The sequence below is a fragment of the Athene cunicularia genome (genome assembly GCF_003259725.1).
Source record: "Athene cunicularia isolate RWA chromosome 1 unlocalized genomic scaffold, athCun1 chr1_part2, whole genome shotgun sequence".
Classification (NCBI taxonomy): Eukaryota; Metazoa; Chordata; class Aves; order Strigiformes; family Strigidae; genus Athene; species Athene cunicularia.
The window spans coordinates 8674728-8695173 of NW_020799092.1; the positions used below are offsets into that span (position 1 = coordinate 8674728).

The 20446-nt window shown below is 34.7% G+C and overlaps 1 protein-coding gene across 1 annotated transcript in view; it reads right to left on the minus strand.

Annotated features, from left to right (window-relative positions):
• The window catches only part of AEBP2 (AE binding protein 2), a 37217-nt gene extending 16975 nt beyond the window's left edge, over positions 1–20242 (minus strand). The window contains exons 1-4 of the mRNA XM_026868340.1: positions 20037–20242; positions 16757–16864; positions 8115–8301; positions 2269–2393 (exon numbers count right to left, since the gene is read on the minus strand). Coding sequence (XP_026724141.1) covers positions 2269–2393; positions 8115–8301; positions 16757–16864; positions 20037–20228 — 612 coding nt within the window. The 5' untranslated portion in view covers positions 20229–20242. The remainder of the gene's footprint in view (positions 1–2268; positions 2394–8114; positions 8302–16756; positions 16865–20036) is intronic.
• Between the last annotated feature and the right edge of the window lie 204 nt (positions 20243–20446).

Here is a 20446-nt window from a genome sequence, read left to right on the forward strand (position 1 = left end):
GGGGGGGGGGGGGGGGGCGCGCAAAGGACAGCATAACCTATAAATTGTATTTTTTAATCTGTATAATATCTCCTCTGTAGATTTACTTTAAATGCTTTACTTTTTCCATCTGACAGTTCAGAGAAACAAAGTACCATGATTTTGACTCCAATTTTAAAAAAATCACAATGAAGTCAAAGGTGAACTCTGAATGGCAAAAACATTTCTTAAGGCTTTATTGATGACTGCATTCTACAGCTTTCCATATCTGTGAAGAAAAGGATGGGTTAAAAAATATATTAAAATATATATATAAATGAGTGCCTTTTCATAGGACATGAAAGGTATCTTACAGAGACTGCTTAGAAATTTTTCACATCAGTAATTCTTCACTAGGATATTCATCCTGTAAAATACTGCATTGGGCTGACATTATTTGTATGCTGCATTTAAAAAAAAAAAAAAATCAACCTACATCATTTATGTCAGTTTTCAGACAGCAAAACAATTTTGCCTGCATATTTTTTAATTTTTCAAATTAATGCCCCTGATAATTGCACATTTTTTCTTCACCTGAAGGTGGACCACACAAACCGTATTATGCTATTTAGCCAGTCACCAATCAAATTCAATGTCCTAATGATTACAAGTTAAGCAAAATATGTTTGCATTGAGGTGACCGGTAGCTTAGTAACAGTGTACATCCACAAGACTGCTTCTATTCTATCTTTTCTTTTTAAAGCAAACTTTAGACTGCGTCTCATCAATCAATATAGCTCATGCCCAGCACAAGCTCAAACAACTGCAGCAGCACACTAAAAACAGGGTAGCAAAGCGCAGCATAGGGCTGGAATCTTTGACCAGTTCTTCCACTGGTATGCCCACAACTGAGGTCTAAGCAATTTTACATATAATCAATCTCCTACCATCTCGAGTGATGCATGCACAGATAAGCTAAAAGGATTTTCACCACTTCTTCGCAAGTTAATTTGAAGCAGTTTCAGAGGGCATTCCTCCCTCTAATTCCACCTCCTTATGAATTACTCCAATATCCAAAAGTAAGCTTCCACAACCAAGCAGTCTGTCTGGATAACCTTTCAGATTGAAGCAAGATGTGAATTGTAAGAGAATCTGCTTTTCTCACAGCATTGTAAAATTCATGTTGGCCAGAAAAACTAGAGTGAGATTTAAACACAGTAACAGCTAAGTCACCTGCAAATACCCACTTGCAACTGGTGCTCAGTACACATACAGTTTAGAAGTAATCATTTGGGAAAAATTTATAATACAGGCCACAGATATAACAATCATCAGTGTTGTAGTACAGGACAAAGTAAGTTTCATGCATATAAAAATCATTTTTATTTATGGAAAGAGACTGACAGTTCAATAGTTTGAATCATGTGTTAAGGTGAAGCCATAGCTGAAGACACAGCAGCCAGCATTCCTTCCTTCGACTGCAGTTCATCTTGCACTAGTCTGACAATTTACCAAGCACCCCCTTCTCATTTTGTCCCATCTCTTAATTCTCCTCTTCATCTGAGTCTCTACCCTTTACATGCCCATATCTCCCAATTTGGTTAAGAAAATCTAAGGTTGTATAGCTTTTTGAACTTCTGATCCCCTAAACCCCAACTCAGTACTCTTTTTCCCCCATTTTGAACTTTTCTAAATTAATACTGATGTCTAGCCTATCCAAACACACTGAAATTAACAAAACAGGATATGGAAACAGGACTAAAGGCCAGTTCCCCACCTGGAGGTACTTTCCTCCTATCGATTCATTGACATTTCAGTGATACATTTATTAAAAGACAGGAAAAGAGGCAGACAACAATACATTTATTGAGGATTTTAAACTGAAAAAAAAAGAATAAACACACATTTCAGATCCATCTTTAAAAATTCAATGACACAATTACCCTCAAAATAAAATTATATATTGTATAAATTAGCATTATCACTCATGACTATGAAAATGCTATCTGAATTGCATTCTTATTTGGAAGATAAAACCAAATTTTTCCGCAACACATACTTGCTGTTAGCTATTTCCCCAAGTGTATCAAACAGGAAATGTTGCAAGCTATTCAATTTGTGAGCTAGAGCAACTACTAAACCTACTTTTAAAAAGTTAATTTAGTAATAGATAAATCAACAACGTGAAATACCCACTATTACTTATTTCTGACTAACTTACAGCAGTAAGAGAAAGAAGAAATCTTTCTGAAGTATTAGATGTTTCAGTCACATAGGTAAACAAACAGAATGCATAATACATATACTTACAGTACTATGAAATACAACACTGTGGCCTTTTCCTAAACTTTCTATATGTGCTGAGAGGTTAAAGCAGATGGCTCGATGTCTTATAGCATCCAGTGTTTGTGCATCAAAGAAGTCATGAGGTCTTGCTAGAAAAAAAGGAAAGGAGACCCTTAAGTGTTCAACACACTGAAAGCATTTGAACACACTGAAGCATGTAAATAAGTCTGAAGTGTTATTTGTAAATCATTTATCATTATGGTAGTAGCACCATCTTGTCAAAGAGCTGTAAATATTAATTTAACTGAGGAAGAAATAACTCCGAGGGGCACAATTCATTTAAGTTTGGTTAAAACGTACTCCTTGTAGATGAAATAGCTATCTTGACAAACTGCACTACACTTGCTCTTTTTTTTTTTCTTAAGTTCCAAGTGAATTCTACTCTTTCTTAATCTTCAAAATTAAGAATGTATTAATTTTACTGAGTTCCTCTAGGAACATCCATTGCTATCATCTCTAAAAAAAAAAAAAGGTCCCAGTACAAAGAAACTAAACCCAGAATTCATTAATAAATGTGAGTTGTAATTTAATGCAAAAACAGCCTAGTTAGGTTGAGAAGTTTATGGGAATGTAAGTGGCCAAGTCACGCCCACATCACAGTCAATAGTTTCAATATTACTGCTGTAACTTTTAAAGATAGTATTATAGTACTTTAAAACATGACAGTGCATGTAATTGACATCTTAAAATCAGAATTATACCTATACCTTATCTCATAACTTTATTAAATCAATCTGCTCTAATACATAATCACTAAAAACCCCAGCTATTTCCAGTGAATACTGGGATGATGCAGACAGATCAACAATGACACTGATAACAAAACTACTGTGGAACTGTGTACTAAAAAGGAACACAAAGCAAAAGATTAGGTAAGAATTATTGTAAACATACAGAAAATCCTAGCTTGTCAAGAAATTTTTGGTATCCAAAGAGTAATAATGTTGAACAGTCACATCAAAAACTCCACACTTCTAGGTATGTTTCTATGTACAAGTTGACATTATTAGTACACAGATTATTTTCCAGTCAAGAAGCACCAACTGCAGCACATACTACACTTCAATTTATAATAAGTAAAATGCAGTTAACGTCCATCTGATCTTTTAAAAGTAGCTGAAAACCAGCAGGCACTAATAAAGCCCTTTTCCTTTTAGAAAAGGACTTTTATAGTTAAGTGTTTCTTGAACAGTAAAAAATTATTGAATTCAGATTTGGAGTCTATCAATTTTACACTAAAAGTACTTTAGCTAAAAAAAATAGGTGCTACTAGACACATATTTTCATACTGTTAGAAACTTTTCACACAAATTTTTAAAAATATGACACAATACACTAGTAAAATTACGTGAGCAAATAAAGTATGAAAGTATTCAATTTTGTTAAGCCTTATTTGAGAGCAGTAATTCTCTACATAACACACTGAAATTAAAACTAAGAATAGTTGATATTACATTATCAACTATATATCAACCTGTAATCTGCAAAAACAGTGAGTCAAAGTTTTGTTGTCTTCATTTGAAATAACTCCTATATTCCTTTTCATCAAGCTTATCTATCTGTTATTTCAAAACAAACTACAAATTCCACATAAAGCCAGTATTTGCTACACTCTTGGGACTAAATGTTTTTAAGCATTCATCTGTACATTATGTTCTGTCCTTACTCCATCTCAGTTGGATACTGCCAACTAGGCAATCATCTCACTGGCTGTTTTCTTGCTGTAAGTGGTAACATAGAACCAGAGCTCATGCTGCAGGTGGTCAATGATGCAAGCATGTAACTATTTTATAAATAAATATAAGGGAGAAAGGAAGGGAGTGCAGAGAAGACAGCCTCAAATTTTTGCTTTTGGTTTCATAACAGCTAATTTCTTCAGGATTTACCACTGGATAACAGTCAGATGCAGAAGAAAGGGCACAATTTGTCAAAGGTATATGAATAGTTTTATTTATTCCTTATTGAGTGTTAATGCTGTATCTTCCATGTATCTTAAATCTATTCCCTCAAAATTATTTTCAGAGTAAGGTATCTCTTTTCCTGCTTAATACAAATTCCAAGTACGTATCAATTATGTCAAATAAATTAAATTCTTCATACCAGTAACCTACTAAATGAAATTCCAAGACTTACATAATTAACAGTCTTACTGTAAATTCCATGAACAGTAAGTTTCCTTATCTCACCTACATTTCTCCAATGAACTTTATCATCATGCTTGTTAATAACTATAAAGTCATCTTTTCTATTGAAAAAGCAAGTGACAATATTGTAAATATAATCTTAGGTTCTGAAAAACTGCTTGGGATAGCTCCAAAATAGCAATATTATGACCTTTTTTAGAGACACACACTTTCGATATGTTTGGCTCTATGCCTCTAAAAGACTACATGGAGCAGTGAACATATATAAAGGTACTCAGAAGAGAAAACTACTGACAGTAATCCTGAATTATTCTGCCACATCAAAATTTATATGACAAATCAATCTCTATAGTACCACTAAAGCATAAACATGCTTTCATGATAAAAGTACTAATTTCCAAACTTAAAATAACACATACTGTTTATAGACAGGAAAAAAGAAATGCAAAACAGTTTGACAAGATGTTATGAAAGAAAAAAAATGTAACAGTAAGAACTCTCTTTGTAGTCTAAGTTAGAAGATCATGTTCTCACCACATATAAAGCCACACTTGACATCTCTTTTATTTACGCATTAATGCCTCTCAGAAGTGTGTTAATCTTCAGATATAAACCAGAGGAAGCAAATTTATTGATCTGCTGTATTTAAATTATTAAGAACTTATCCATGAGGATGCTTCAGGACCAGCATGTATTAGCAATCAATTGTCAATAAATATTTAGTAAGCCACTTACACCTTGCAAAAACAGCCAGGGTCTAATCAAGCCATGAGGAGGTAGAAAGAACATGTTGACAACACTATTTCAGAAAAAAAAAAAAAAATTTCTGATGCAAAACTAATTTTTCATCAAAATATTATTTGTGAGTGATTTAAACAGACTGTACACTATCAAACAGCATCTTGCTTTACACCCATTTGTCATAACTTCTTATAACCCAACTTGCAGACAACCTGGTACTTATGTTCAACATCTCTCCTTCTGGACACTTTTAAAACATGTAACTATGACTCTGTGTTCCTAGCTTTCCATAGTCCGGACTAAAAGTACTTAAATGCTGCTATTTTGTTACTTTGGCTTCTTAGATAAGGTTTCTTGCCCTCTCCAATTCTTCTTGTAAAGAGAAAACATATAAAATTGCACACTTCATTCTTTAACTAGAAGTAAAACTAAGCTAAGAAAGAGAAGCAAAATTGTATCTGCCCTTTGTCAAATTCACTCTATCAACAATAATCCACACAAAGTTTTAAAGATAAGCTACCAATACTTAGCATTTTCAGAAAATGCCAACAGCTTTGGATACATTTCTAGGTCATATACACTCTGGAGAAATACATTACAGCAGTCGGTTGCCAACTCAGAGATGATTTTTGCCTTAAGGTAAAACTCTACAGCCAGCATTGCAAGAAGAGGCAAGAAGATAAAAAATTGCTTAAGAATCTGTCATTTTTCTTCCTGTGCAACACTTGACCAAGACAGCAGACCATTCAATATTACAGACTGGTCTTTAACATCCCCACAGTATTTACTACTTACATTTTTTGCCATATGTTCATTCAAGAGTTCTGCAGTAAATTCTTATTACGATTAGAGCATCCTAGCAGATAATTTGAGGTTTTAACTATGAAACTCTGATTTGAAACTTATAAGACAATTATGTTCAACAATTACTGATAAACTGCCAACCTGAAAAACCACTTCTGCATATACTGGGGGGGAAAAACTGAATTAAGAAGCATTAAATCAGCCACCTAACAAATTCAAGATGAAACTTGGGAATCTGAAAGTGAAAATTTTCAAGTGATCAGTCTTAGACTTCTATATGTTAAGTAACACGGTGAATAAATCAAGATAAACCTTTAGCAGTCTGCAACAGTTTCAAGTAATTCTCTTTTATTACATCTAAGATGAACTAAAAGGGACACTGCAAAGTGACCACATAACCCCTCCTTGATCAGTCTTCCCTTCTTGAACTTTCACTAGAGTGAAAGGGAAAGCTCTTTGAAAGTTAAAATTCTGAAAAGAACAGAAATAGCTTTCTACCTCCTTTGAATGTTGAATAAGTGTCAAAATCAGAGGAATTCTTCAAGTTCACACTTTTAAGATGTGTTTAATGATATAATTTGCTCACATATTTTAAGAATACCACAGTATTAAAAAAAATTTTTTTAAAGGCTAAAGAAAAATCACCATAACTGAAGTTAACAATGGCTCTTCTAGCACTGAACTGCACAGTTGTCACACAGTGTGGAAGACACATGCAGGAAATAAACTTTTCAGGATCCTAGCTGATACTGTAACTTTCCAGGACAGGCTTCTTTGCATTCAAGGCAGAAACATGATCACGGCTTCATAAATACCAGTTGCTTAACAGATAGGTGAGGTATTAAGAATAATAGCAATCATGTGATACAGAGTAATCATTTAAGACCACTGGTACTGCATCTATTGTTGTAACACTGCTTAAGTAATTGGTAACTGTGTTTCTTCAAGAACAGCTAAGTGTTCTGCCACAGGAGAGTTCCGGAACAGTAACACTGTAATTGCTAACCTGGACAAGTAACACCAGTTCTCTGGGGTATCATCACTAAAATCCTACTGCCAGCCAGGAAACAGAACTGAAATAATTGCCTGCTATGAACAGAGCTCACTTCTGTGTACAGTATAACAGGTACAGTGGTTCATAAAAAAAGGTTACCTTACTATTCTCTCCAGTACTGTAAGGTTGACTTTACACCACAGGTAAAAATTAAAGTTCCTGGTATGTCAACAATTGAAGAAAAAAATCTGAAGAAAAAATCTGAATAGGTTTTTACATGCCTCTACTCCAAAATGCAACTGTCACAGTAACAGTTTAAAATTAGTAAATAATTAATTCAGTACTGGAGAGTTGTATCCAAAGCAATTACAAAACAAAGATAAAATTTTTTAACAATTGCCTAGTCTTTCCTAACTGTTTCTCTAGATTGGAATCTCTAAATAAATTTGACATGGTTACTAGTCTGATGCTAGGACAACTCAGGAATAAAACAACTGGATCAAAAGTGGACTAGAAAAGGTACCAGATCAGTCATTACCACTTGCTAGAGGAAACAATTTTCACTTTAAAAGACAAATCACACTTCTCATTACAATCGTTCATATAAAAGTAATGAACATCAACTGTGGGGAGGAAGATTTTAAAAACGTAGCAAGTCAAGTCTGCCCCAAATTAGATCTTGGTTATATTCATAAAACTGTCATTAAGCTAAATAAGTGTTATGCTCAAAAGAGAGCTTATATAATATGCATTTATCTCTAATTTATATGAATCTGCAATCTCTGTCTGAAGTACTGAACTTCAAATCTCATCATTACTGAAAAGAACATTTTCGAACAGTAATATAGTTAGTAAACAAAAAGTGACTCCAAAAGAGCAACATCTTCAAATTGTAAATGCAAACTGCTGCTCACAGAAAAGTGGTGTTTGCTACTGAACACATAGATGCTGTACCCTAAAAAGGAACACTAGCAGAACCTGGAATTGTTTTCTTCCCATCACAAAGGATACCAAAACTATAATGCTAGAAATCACCAACCTTATCAGATCCACATCTGCAGAGAAACAACCACACTGAAGAGGAACATCCTACCTAAGATGAAACTTCTACTTCTGGAAATACTTACGTAATGATCGTCGTCTCTTGTTCTTCAACTTTCTTCTTTTATTCATTCCAGCTTTAGATGGAGATTCCTCTTTGGCCTTTGGCTGGCTGGCAACTTTTGATGAGTTCTGCTGGCTGAAGTGTGTGGGTACATGACGGGCAAGTCCTCCCTGAGATGCAAAGCTGGCATTGCACCCACCAACTACACACTAGTGAGAAAAAACAAAAGAAAACAGAACTGTATCAACATGTTATATGGTACTCATTCATGGGAATTTGACAGATATTTCAGTTTAATTTTTATGGCTCAACCGCCAACACACTAAAAGGAAGACAAATTTTTAATGACCATGAAATTTCTAAACCCAGAAATATAATCTGAAATAAATTTCTATCTGAACTTTATAACTCTCAATAATTATTCCATGGTATAATAATTTTTCCTATAATATTCTACTGCATATAACCAACCTCAAACAATGGACCAACAAACTTGTCTGTGAAGGGGAGAGTTCTTCAAAGCATTTATTTTCTGTGGGACATCTCCTTGTCTTTCAAAATACTGCACTATTATTCTGTATGCCTCAACAGCTCTCCAATCTTCTCCATTTGATAACAGTAATGTTCTCTAACATCCTCCCTTCTTCTGACAAGGCAGAAGTAAAAAAAAAACAAAACATCCTTACCCACACTGAATTTCAAATACCTTAACACTTTTTGTAAATGTTACACAAAGTCAATAAAGTTATCTTACAGTTCCAAAGCTTTAACTTCAGTAACTTAAGTCGTATTAACAGTTATTTATACATTTATTTTGAGATGCTATTACTACTTCAGAAGTATTTAAGAAAGTTCTTTAAGAAAATGGACTTTCTCAAACAGAAAAATAAGAAAAGATCGAATAATTAAGCAGAAACACAGAAATCACAAGATATGTGCAACTAAGCTAGTACTGGATACAATCATTATCGGTATTTTTTAAGTATTTGGTTTATATTTACAACTACTTCATTTGCAAAACGAGTACTTAAATTATACTGTTGGAGAGGAGGCACAAACTCCTCTTGTGCTCTGAGCTTACAAGGGTAACAGAAAAATGATTTTAAGATATACATTCCATCATTGGCTGCAATGAATTGTGTGTCCACACAATCAATTTTTCTTCTGATCCAGGGAACAGTAGTAGGGCAAACGATCTGCCAGTAGCAAAAAACCCATCACCCTCTAAACCATTGGGTATTTCTTCTTCCATATCTGTTCTGCTCGTCCCCCTTCTCCTCTTTCTCAGCTCTTTCATCTGTACCTCTCCTCTCTAGCACTTCCCTTCACAGCAAACTGATGAGGCAGCTCCAAAAGAAATCTGGGAATAACTAGTATTTCAACTATGTATGTAGTGGTTGTTTTCTCTGAAGACTAAGGATGAATTTGCAAGCTCTTACAGTAATCTCCCCTAAGCCTGCACACGACTGAAATACAAGAAAACAGCAGTGTAACACCACCAGCATATTTACACCACCAGCATATTTTGTCCCTAAAACCCAAGTGTGCTGCTTTCCAACTGGGGCTGCAAAATTGAAAAGTCTATTTCTGCCTCAAACCTAGCAAATGGTTTTCCGTGATCATCACAGAACAATATAGGGTCCATGAAGAGAAAAACCTGTTATCCCCAAGGACTTAATTCTTGGTATAGGACTAAAAACTTGGATATATATTTCAAGACAGTAAAATTCAAAAAACAGAAGGACATTTTTCATATTTTTTGGTTGGTTGGTTGGTTTTTTAGAAAAAAGGGGTGAAAAAAACACCTTAAGAGCAAGTTAGGAAAATTTTTTGAAGTACTGACCTAACTACAAACATTTAATTCCCTGACAAGAACTTCTAAGCTCCTTCACACTGTATTTGTTCTTCCCTGCCTCCCTCACTAAAAAGTACCTTAAAAACTGTGAAGATTTTTACCAAAAAACCTACCTACGTGTTTTCACTTTGCCCTGTAATTTCCCATGTTCAAACAATAGCAGTACTGCATACTTGCACTGTAGTGATTTACAATATAAGAAATGCCAGCACATCTATGAAATCTGAAGCACTCAAGATACTAATCTTATTTACACTACAGTAACCTCAATGCAGTATTTATTAATTCAAATTAATATTGTAGATTAAAATTTACACTTAATCATAGAATGGTTTGGGTTCAAAGTCATCCAGTTCCAACCTCCCTACTGTGTGTACAGACATCATCTACTAGATTAAGGTGCTCAAAGCCCCATCCAACCTGATCTTGAACCTGATCCATTTAGTTTTGTTAAAGATGATCAAAAACTCACAATCAACAGATACAAGTAAAATACATGCATGCATTAGTTATAACATTTTTTTACTCTCCAGCTTTTAAGTCCTTGAAATAACTGTCTTGCCCATAAAAAGTTTCACGCAACTAAACTAAGCAACTAAATCTAAACTTAGGTTTAACTTTCATTAAGGTGTTCCTGACTTCAGCTTCTAGCTCTTTCTGATCCTACAAACACTGAGAAGAAAAAAATGAGCACAAAAACCCCTCCCCATACTCTGAAGTTCAGTCACACTGAGAAACTAAACATTCTGTCTTGCCAATGCCTGCTAGAGGTCAAAAATAACCTAAAGTCTTGGTACAGTACATGCACCACCACATTCCAAGTATATTAAAGCATAATATCAAAAGGCAGTATCTTCTGAAAATAACAGATAAACTTTGTGTCAAGCACACTTCCAAAACTTTTAAAAAACATAAATTCATAAGACTTAATTGTATTTCTTGTCAGATGGGAAATATTGTTTTTTGACAAACTGCAGTTTGACTCTCAATGTTGTAACATGACTTTTGTCTAGTTGTGTACAAAGGAAACAATCAGATATTCTACTATAGGATTATCTATGGAAGCTACCACTTACTTTGCTTGCTCTACCCAAGTTTTACTTTCAAAAGCCCCAAACCAGAATCCTTAGATCTTCAATATATGCAACTTGCAACTAGAAATTGTTTTTTTCCAGTAAGCCTATTTATAGTTTGCAGTCACTGTATGAAATATTTGCAGAACACATTACATTCAGATATTGTGTCATTTGAGACTACCTGATCATGTCATCAAATAATCAACAGATGATATATCAAAGATGACAAAGAACACCTTTGTAGTAGACAGGAAATAGAAGAGGAGAAAAATCTTACCTGTTCTTTTCTTTTTTTTTCTCTAAAATAATATATCCAGCAATCCGTTACTAATGGGCAAAGTCTCTTCTCTCCAAAGATAAAAGGAGCAGTTCAGGCTGTCACTTCAGGATCTCTGGACGGTAAGTCACACCAAATCAGCTTCCCACCAGATAATTATACAGATCTAGAGGGCTTCTAATAAATCAAACTCAACTATTACGCACAACTTTAAACCAATTTTTATTTTTCCCCACAAACCTAAGTCTCAAAATTTTGCATCCAATTTTAAATGATCGATTGGGTCCGGATTGGTGGATATGTTACTTCAAGAGAAAATAAGTCAACACATAAGTTTAATTTCTCCAGTGTACCCATACCCACCATTATTAATGGGCAGTAATCATCAGTGACTTTAACAAACAGGATATAAAAACATCTAGCAATACAGGGGTTTTTTTCTAAGTTCAAAATAACCAAATCTCTCTCTTTTTTTTTTTTTAATATTCAATGTGTAATTTTTCCAATAAATCTAACAGTAGCATTTTAGACATCTGGATAAACCTTCCTATTGTCTCAACATCTAAGTGTTCAGGCAGAACTCCTTTATGTTTTCTATTTGCATTTGCAGTACTCTAATGGGTAGAAGATAATCTGCCAGTACCATAACAGACATGAATTCTGAATGAGGACTGAAGCTGCTTGGCTGTGTTTTCCATATTTCAAGAAGTGTTACTCTACTGAGAGTCATACCAAATACAGTAATCCCTAATGAATTCTAGAGTTACAGGTGGCAGAACGAGCACTAAACTTCTTTTTTATTATTACTTTCTTCCCCCCTTTTAAACAAAGTATGAAAACCTCCAGTGAACCTGGTTTTGTTATTGAAAGCATTCACTCCACATGAGCAAACCTTTCATCTTAAACATTAAGAGCATGCCCACTGGAATCAGTATGGGAAAGCAGTTGGGTAGCATACCCACATGGAATCTTATATTTACAGATGATTGCTACATGCAATTATTTTGCATAAAATCTCCCACTGTTTTGTACTCACTCTACCATTTGTCCTTTTGTTCCTAACATTTTGTATTGGGTCACCTAGACTACATTTTAAGAGTTCATTTGATATGTCTTTGAGTAACTGTCAATGCCTTGTACAGCAATAAGACATGGTGAGCAAGTACTTGGATTTTTTTTTTTTTTTTTTTGTAACAGAAACCATGCTGGAAAAATGCAGGTTGTCACAGCACATTAACTATTCCAATACTTATTATTTGTAACAGCTGAGTTTAGGACAAGTAAGATAGTATTTCTTCATTAACTTTTTCTCAGCTTGCCAAAGACAGTCACCAGCATCAGTTTTCTAACTCAGCAAATTATTCCTCTAGATCCACCTGTCTACAGGTTCTGAAAGCCTAGAAGTTTTAAGTTGCTGAACCCTTGACAGGACCACCACTGTGATGATACTCCACAACATACCACCGGTTTCTAAAAAGCTGCAAAAATGATGTAATAACAGAACTAAAAAATAATAATGTTTATGATTTTACATTCAGAGTTGAGAGAGAAAAGCCTACACAAACATTCTAAATGTCTCCAGAGAAACATAATTACATGCTCTTAGTATACCTATATTAAATGAATGTCTACAATGACATTAAAAAAAAAAAAAAAAGAAGAAAGGATGGCTAGACTCTTAACTGCAATAAAATAAGCAAAGAAAACTTCTAACAGCACAAGAGAAGTGAACTTCGGGTATTAAGAGGAGCAGCATAACTTCAAAAATACCTAACAGTGGCCCAAAGAAGGCTGGTTTTCAACTGGAACCATGTTCCATAAGTCCAGTTTGTTAATTTGCTCCTCTTGAGAAGAAAAACAAATCTGGGAAACAGTGCTTATCAAAAGAAGGACTGGAAAAGTATGCTGCTTTGCAGAAATCATGTTTTGACTACAGACTGAGAACCAGCTGTAGCGGTAACTGTCTCATGTAATGGACACTTTTTCTTTGGTGGAGAGACTGGTGGGTGCTCTAGGAAAAGACACTTTTTAGTGATGACGGCCTCAAAAAAAACAAGAAAAAAATCCATCCATGTGTTCCACATGAAACCCAAGACCATCAGTAGTAAAAACTTAGAAAAAAGGGAGCGAATAAACAAAAAACCAATATGATGTCTAAAAGGGAACTGAAGTCCTAAATTCTGCCCCAAAATCCACGCACCATTTTTTTTCCCCCCCCTCCCTAGTTCAGATGACTCAGATATAAAATATATTCTTTTTATGAGCTGAACATACACTACGAGGAAATAGCCCCATATAAAAATGGAGTTAGCATAAAAAAAAGGTCTCAAAAATAGGTATTCATAAGGAAATTTAGCTTTTCTGTGACACAGGTATTGCAGTATTAATGCTGAGTGGGATACACTAAACCACACAAATGGAAAAAAAACAGGAAAAATGTATGAAATTATGAAATAATTTGCCTTTGTAGTTTATAAGCATGTTCACTTCTGCTACAAATGAACCACACAGTCACATAATTTATGGAAGGGGCAGGTAAATCCACAAAGACCTTTTAATATGAAAGCACAGCAGCTCATTTACAGCTGGATACAGCTTTTAATCAAAAGACAATACCATGTGTATCACAAAAACAGATAACTAAACCCAAAATAGGCAACTACATAAAATGAGTCCACTTGCAAGCAAAAGGGTGACAGGACAGGGACATATCCTTCAACAGAGTAGTTCTAATGCAAAGAAGAGCTTTATACCTGAGACAGTCCACAACTGCCTTTCAATTTAAGAAAATACTTTCTCATATTTTGACTAGAAATATAAGAATATAGTAGCCTACCATGTATTTATTACTCTCCTCTGATCATTATACAATTATAGTGTTCTTTTACCTTTACAAAAGTAAATTTTCCATGCTTTTAATTGTCACTTTCCTAGCTAACATTCTTTGCTTTTCTTAAAAGCATCCTGAACAGCAGTTCAGATGGCATCAGTCAGCTATACTATTTCCATTACTGCCTTTTACAGCTTTCCTCAAAAAGCCTGACATTCATTTATTTTTTAAATAAAACACTGAATGACTAGATATTTTCAGCAAGTTCTCTAGAATGAAAGATTCCTTCCCTTTATGTTAGAACTCAAGCATATACTCATGAGGCAACAGAAATTTCATTTGTAATTTAGGTTTTGGGAGATATTTTGTCTGCAGTAATCAAGTACAAGAGGTCCTTAATCCAACTCTGACTTGAAAAAAATCTGGCTTTTCCTAAAAGGTGAGCACAATTAAGATTTATAAGAACAGCTAAATGCACCAAGCAGAAACATTTGGTCTGGTTTTAAATGACTGCCATAAAACAATTAGTAATGGTTGTTCTTAGACCAATCAAGACTAATATCCAACACTAGGTGGTTTTGTATGAGACAGTAGATTTCAAAAGGTTGTAAAAGAGAAGGAGCAAGCAAGGAAAGGGGGTTAGTTAATTAATAGGTTGCTATCACAGACACTTACATACTTGGCTACCTCATGTGAGCCCTGAAGCCTATATTCAGCATAAATGACAGGGGAACAAAATATGTTACAAAATTCTACTCAGACCACAATTATGCTCCATTCAAAGACCCCAGGAACAGATTGATAAATACAGAGATAAAAAACAAACAGAGGGACTAAAGACAACAGTAAGAAAAAATGCTGAAGTGACACACATTGAGCCATGATGATTAACTACTGCAGTCCTAGCCTGTGTTGTTTACCTTAGTATGACCAGAAAGCACAGAAAATCAGCTGGTGAGGTAACACCCATTTAACACAAAATTATTATAATCAGAACTAATTATTTTAAATTTTAGGGATCCAGCTGTAACCAGCCAAAAAAAATGGGATACCAACTTACACTGACTTCACTAGGTAACTCTGTCAGACTCAAAAGTACTACTGGTATTTCTGAGCTATGCTCACCTCTTTTAAACCCAACATCTCTAAAATTGAGTTACTTTGATCTAGACCAAGTAAGTAGACAAATTACCCTACTGAAAAGGCTTTCCTTCAAGATCAAAGCTTGCTATTATATTTTAGGATATATTTATGATGTATTTTAAGATATATTTAATTCCAAAATGAGAAGACATAAGGTACAAGTTTCCTCTGATGACTAGGTTTGGGGTTTTTTTTATTCAGTGATTAGTAGTTAAGATTAGATTAATTGCTGGAACAATCATATCTGCAAATTTTCAGGGATCTAGGATGCTTACATTATGCTTCCAAGAGCATGCTAACCTTATTCCTTCAAACAGAGAGTATGATAACCTCAACAGCAAGCTTCCTGTTGTTATTCACTCAGAAATTTTCACACTAAACTACACAGTTCAGTATGGAAGAAGAGTCTAACCTTTATTAAAACACTTTTTCACATGCAAATGCACTATTTTTACTCTACTCTCTAGGTTTTGCGTTTAGTTTTGTTTTCTGTCATAAGTACTGTTATAGGCTATACAGAAGTAGTTACTTCTGGAAGACATTACTATAACAGAAAAGTATTTCTTAGTAATAAAGCTGCCTTAAAACAACAAGAAAAAAACAAACAAAAAAGAAAAAAAAAGAAAATAATTGATATTACCTGCAAAGAAAGAGAGCAGAGGGAAGTGGAGAAATAGTGACTAAAACCTGGTGAGGTTGGAGGGTGTGGAGAAGAAGACACAAAATACTACCTAAACTTAAAAGCAAACCCTAATTCATTTTTATATCCTACATGGAAGGAGAACTTCAGTCTGAAGTAGTGTGGGTGGGACTTACCATCAAGTGATCCAGGACTGACAGCTATGAACTGCCCCAACTGTATCCATAAGAGGATGAAGCAACTCATTAATAACGGATTGGTGGATATAGGAATGATAAACACTACTATACCTAGAATTGCAGGTACAGATTAGGGGGAGAAAGAAAGAGAAAGTTAGAAAATACTATGTAGGAAATACAGTCAGCTCAACGGTCCTGCATTCCTGACTTCCTTCTTATTCTCAGAGAGGTTAACCATAAACAGCCACTGACTGTGTTTCAACTGAATTTTGTTAACAAAAGCAGCTCTTACTCAAGCACAGAATGCGCACCATCAGGCATGACCCAAAGTTTAATGCCGAAGTGTAAAGCATGAGGCAAAACGTCTCTGTTACAGTGTCAGCAGCTCAACTGGAAAATACACAAAAAGCTTCAGCACTATTAGTTTTACACTTCCTACCATTTACAGACTGAAAGAAACAGGGACAGAGAAGCAATCTTGACCTGTTTTCATAACAGAACAGGACCTTTGGGCACTATTATTGCAAAGACGAAGGCTCACCTCACTGGATGCTTTTTAAGAAATCCTCCTGTGATGACATTTTAAAATGAATGTATTATATCAGGAAAAAATAAATAGGATCATTCTTAAATAAGGGATGACATATCTTACAATGAACCTTACCTTGAAAGGTTTGTCCCCACTGTGTGTCAGCATATGCCTCTGCAACCAACTTTGACTTGTTGAAGGTGTATTATATACTTTGCAACCTTTCCACAAGCAAACAAATACCTAATAGAGTAAAAATGTGGTAAGTTTACACAGGTCAAAGAAAACAGTAAAAAAAAAAAACCAGAATAGCAAAGAAGCCTGTTTTCACAATACAAAGAACCTGAAAGAATTTTGAACAACCACCACTCATTTTGCTACACTTCTCATATCTCACCAAGGAAAAGAAAATTACAGCCGGAAGTATTGAATAAAGCAGCCCACTGGAATAAAATATCAAAAAACTGATGCTCCTGCAAACAAACACAATCAAGAGCCACAGCATCCAGTGTAAAGTGTTTGTGTTTGCACTCATTATCTGTATCCACCAGATAAAGAACTTTTTACAAGTTCACATTTTGTGGGTAGTCGATATAGAAATAAAATCATTTACTCTCATAAGCAATTAATAACTTTATTCTTTGAGCATGAAAAAGTAAAAATTTAATTACAATATAGTTGTTTAGATACCAATTTTTATGTTATGGAATGCTGGATACCTCTAGTTAGGGTCTTATACTTAATTCCTGATGAAGAAAGTTACAATTTCTCATAGGATTAAAAATCTAGGGATGTTCTATGATTGCAGTGTACAGATCAGTCACATGCACAATACTCTATTAAGGGGAGTAGAACTTACTCGTGCTGCTTTTCTCTCTCCTCTCAATGTGTCTATCTATAACCGAGCAAGTAAAAAAGCTCAAGGAACTTGCCTTTCATTAGAATTTCCTCAATAGGTCTGTGTGTGAAGGAGGTATAGCCCTAATTTGTAGCAGCAAAATACAGTCCCCAGGAATAGCATTGTCCATAATACAGGTTTTCAGAACTGCAGGAAACTAACTGGATTTGAGTTTCTTATTCTGTTTTAGAGATTAAAAAAAAAAAAAAAAAAAAAAAAAAAAAATCAATCTTCAAAAGATTGTATTTTCAAAACAAAAGAGCAGCCACAGGAGTGCTGCGTACTTGCTGTACAATATATAAGTCAGCTTACTAATAAAAAGCTGGAAAACTCTGCATGTGTGTATGACTGAACCAGACACATAAAGCCCAACCCTCTGAACCTTTGGTGTCTGCTGCTCCGCAGTTTTGAGAGCCCCTGAAGCCACAGAATTAGAATTTCTGAGATTCCTGGATCTGCAACAGCTCCATAATTGTCCCAATAGTTCCATCAGCAACTGCAGACTGCAGGGCACTGAGCAAATGAATATTACTACACAGTTACAGATTGTAGAAATGCAATTCTGCCAAAAACCAAGCACTTGGTTTTACAACAACCCATCAGAAGTCCAGAGAAGGCTTCTTTGGAACTTGTCAAAAGGCTGAATCAAAAAATATTTCTGAAAAAACAGTTTTGGGAAGTAACACTACTTTGTCAGAAAGTTTCCTGGGCTCTTCATGAATCTATCTAGTTTAGTTTGGAGCCATTATCTCAGCATTAGCTTGAATATACATTTTACCATAAAAGGATGCTTATTGTATCGCTTTTAAGTTCTCAATAGGCAGTTACTACTCCTACTTTTCTTCAAATCTATGGTAATTGCAGTTAATATCTGAAATCCAATCAAAACCACAACATAATTTCTAACACCACTTAAACACCTCACCAGCAGGTGGCAGACAAATCCTTGAAACCAAACAGTCAAGATCAGTCCCCTTCTATAACATCAAGTTGAACTTCTCAAAAAAATAAACCAACTCCAGTAACAGGATAAAAAGCATGAACACTGCAACAGTTGTTAGACACTTGGTACTTCCAACCACCTCCTCTTTCAGAAAGACAAACAGTCAAACATTTTCTAAATAAAGATATACATAAATCATGTCACATGGAATGTAAGTGAACAGAAATACAATTTTTTAAAAAAAACAAGACTGGAAAATCTTCCAGTCCCTTTTTAAGAAAGGAAATGGGGTCATGGATGGTATAAGAAAGATCCTCAGAATGCAGTTATGTGAAAGCCCACAGGATACCAATATACCTCATTCATTTTATTGTTTCATACATAATTCATATAGTATTTCTATAAACCTATGAACTACAGAAATGGGTGTCTAAGAAACCAACTCACTGGATGGATGATTCTGCCTAGAGCTTGGACTGAAAAAAAGTCACCAAATATGAAGATGAAAGTTCAATCACAGCAAAAAACAGCTCAACACAACCAGAGTCACAGCTGCCTCACCGAGACAGCCATATAAATAAAATGCTACTTTGCCTTACTTGAAATAATGTCTTAATTATTATTAACTTATTAATAGACAAAGTGTAACGGCCTAACATTTTACTTCCAGAGAATGAGACAGGACCAAAAGTCAAAAGATAATGACTATTCTAAGTTAAGATTTGATATTAGCTCTCCAAGAAATTAAAGAGCTATGACATACAGCACCAAAAGCAGGCAGATTGCTTGTGTTCAATGTAAAGGTAGTTTACATGACATATTCCAGGCAGGTAATAATTAAAGGTAATAATATGGGGGTGGGGGGTGGGGGGTGTAGGTAGTTAAGTACAGAATTGAAATTACTGGATGATGTTTTGAAACATTAAAATTGTGAGACCAACAGAAATTTCATCATTTGACCAGAAATTATACTGAAATATACATGGTTATATATTCACTTCAATTAAAAAAAAACCCAACCTAGATGCAATCAAAGCATCAAAGGTATACTTGCCATCAGAACTACAGAGTGTGCTGTTTTGGTAAGACTTTGTACTGTCAAGTCAACGAGTTTTCTATCTTTCCTATTATACATTCTGTATATATTTGACATCTAATGAGATCCATTCATAAAAATAATCGAGATATGACTTCACCTGTGTTCACATGCAGTAACATGTACACTAATATTTTTTAAAAAATGAATTCCAAATATAAGCACTTAAAGACGTATCAACAGCTTCAGTATGTTGAGAAGGTAGCACATTATCAAAAACCTGATAGCCTCAAACTATTAATCAAAAGGAACTTAATACATTCTTAAAGTTAGGCATTCAATTAAAAACACAGAATACCAAATCAAGGGAACTATGCAAAAGACAACAGCTGAATGTCTAATAACAGACTGTTGAAGGCCCAAGCTTAGTTGCCACTAGTTATGAAAGTGATACTTTAAAACATAATTTGCTGCTGTCATTTAAGAGTAAAATACTGGCAACTAAGAACAGAAAAAGAACACAAAAAGTAACACCAACCCCTCCTCGTTGACCATCCACATGTATGGAGCGAATGTGATCTGCCAAGTCTGGGCTGGAGCTGAAGCAAGCATGGCAGTGGTCCCAACAACAGTTATAAGCAATGCTTTTTGCAGAGGAGGCAGTAACTCCTTGTCCATTCATCATAACTGGAGTTGAACGTCCACTGGAGATTGTGCTGTCTACATCCATAATAGTGCTGCTTATGCTGTAAGACAAAATAAAATTCATGTTTGTTGCATGCTAACAGAACAAATAAAAATTGTAGCTCTTTAGAATTTTGTTTCAGATATATTTACACAGGTTGAAAACAAAATCTTACACAAATTTACTATTAACTGTGGTTCATCACTAATGATAATAAATGTAGAGTTGGTAAATTACTCAACAGTATAACTTCTTCTGGACAC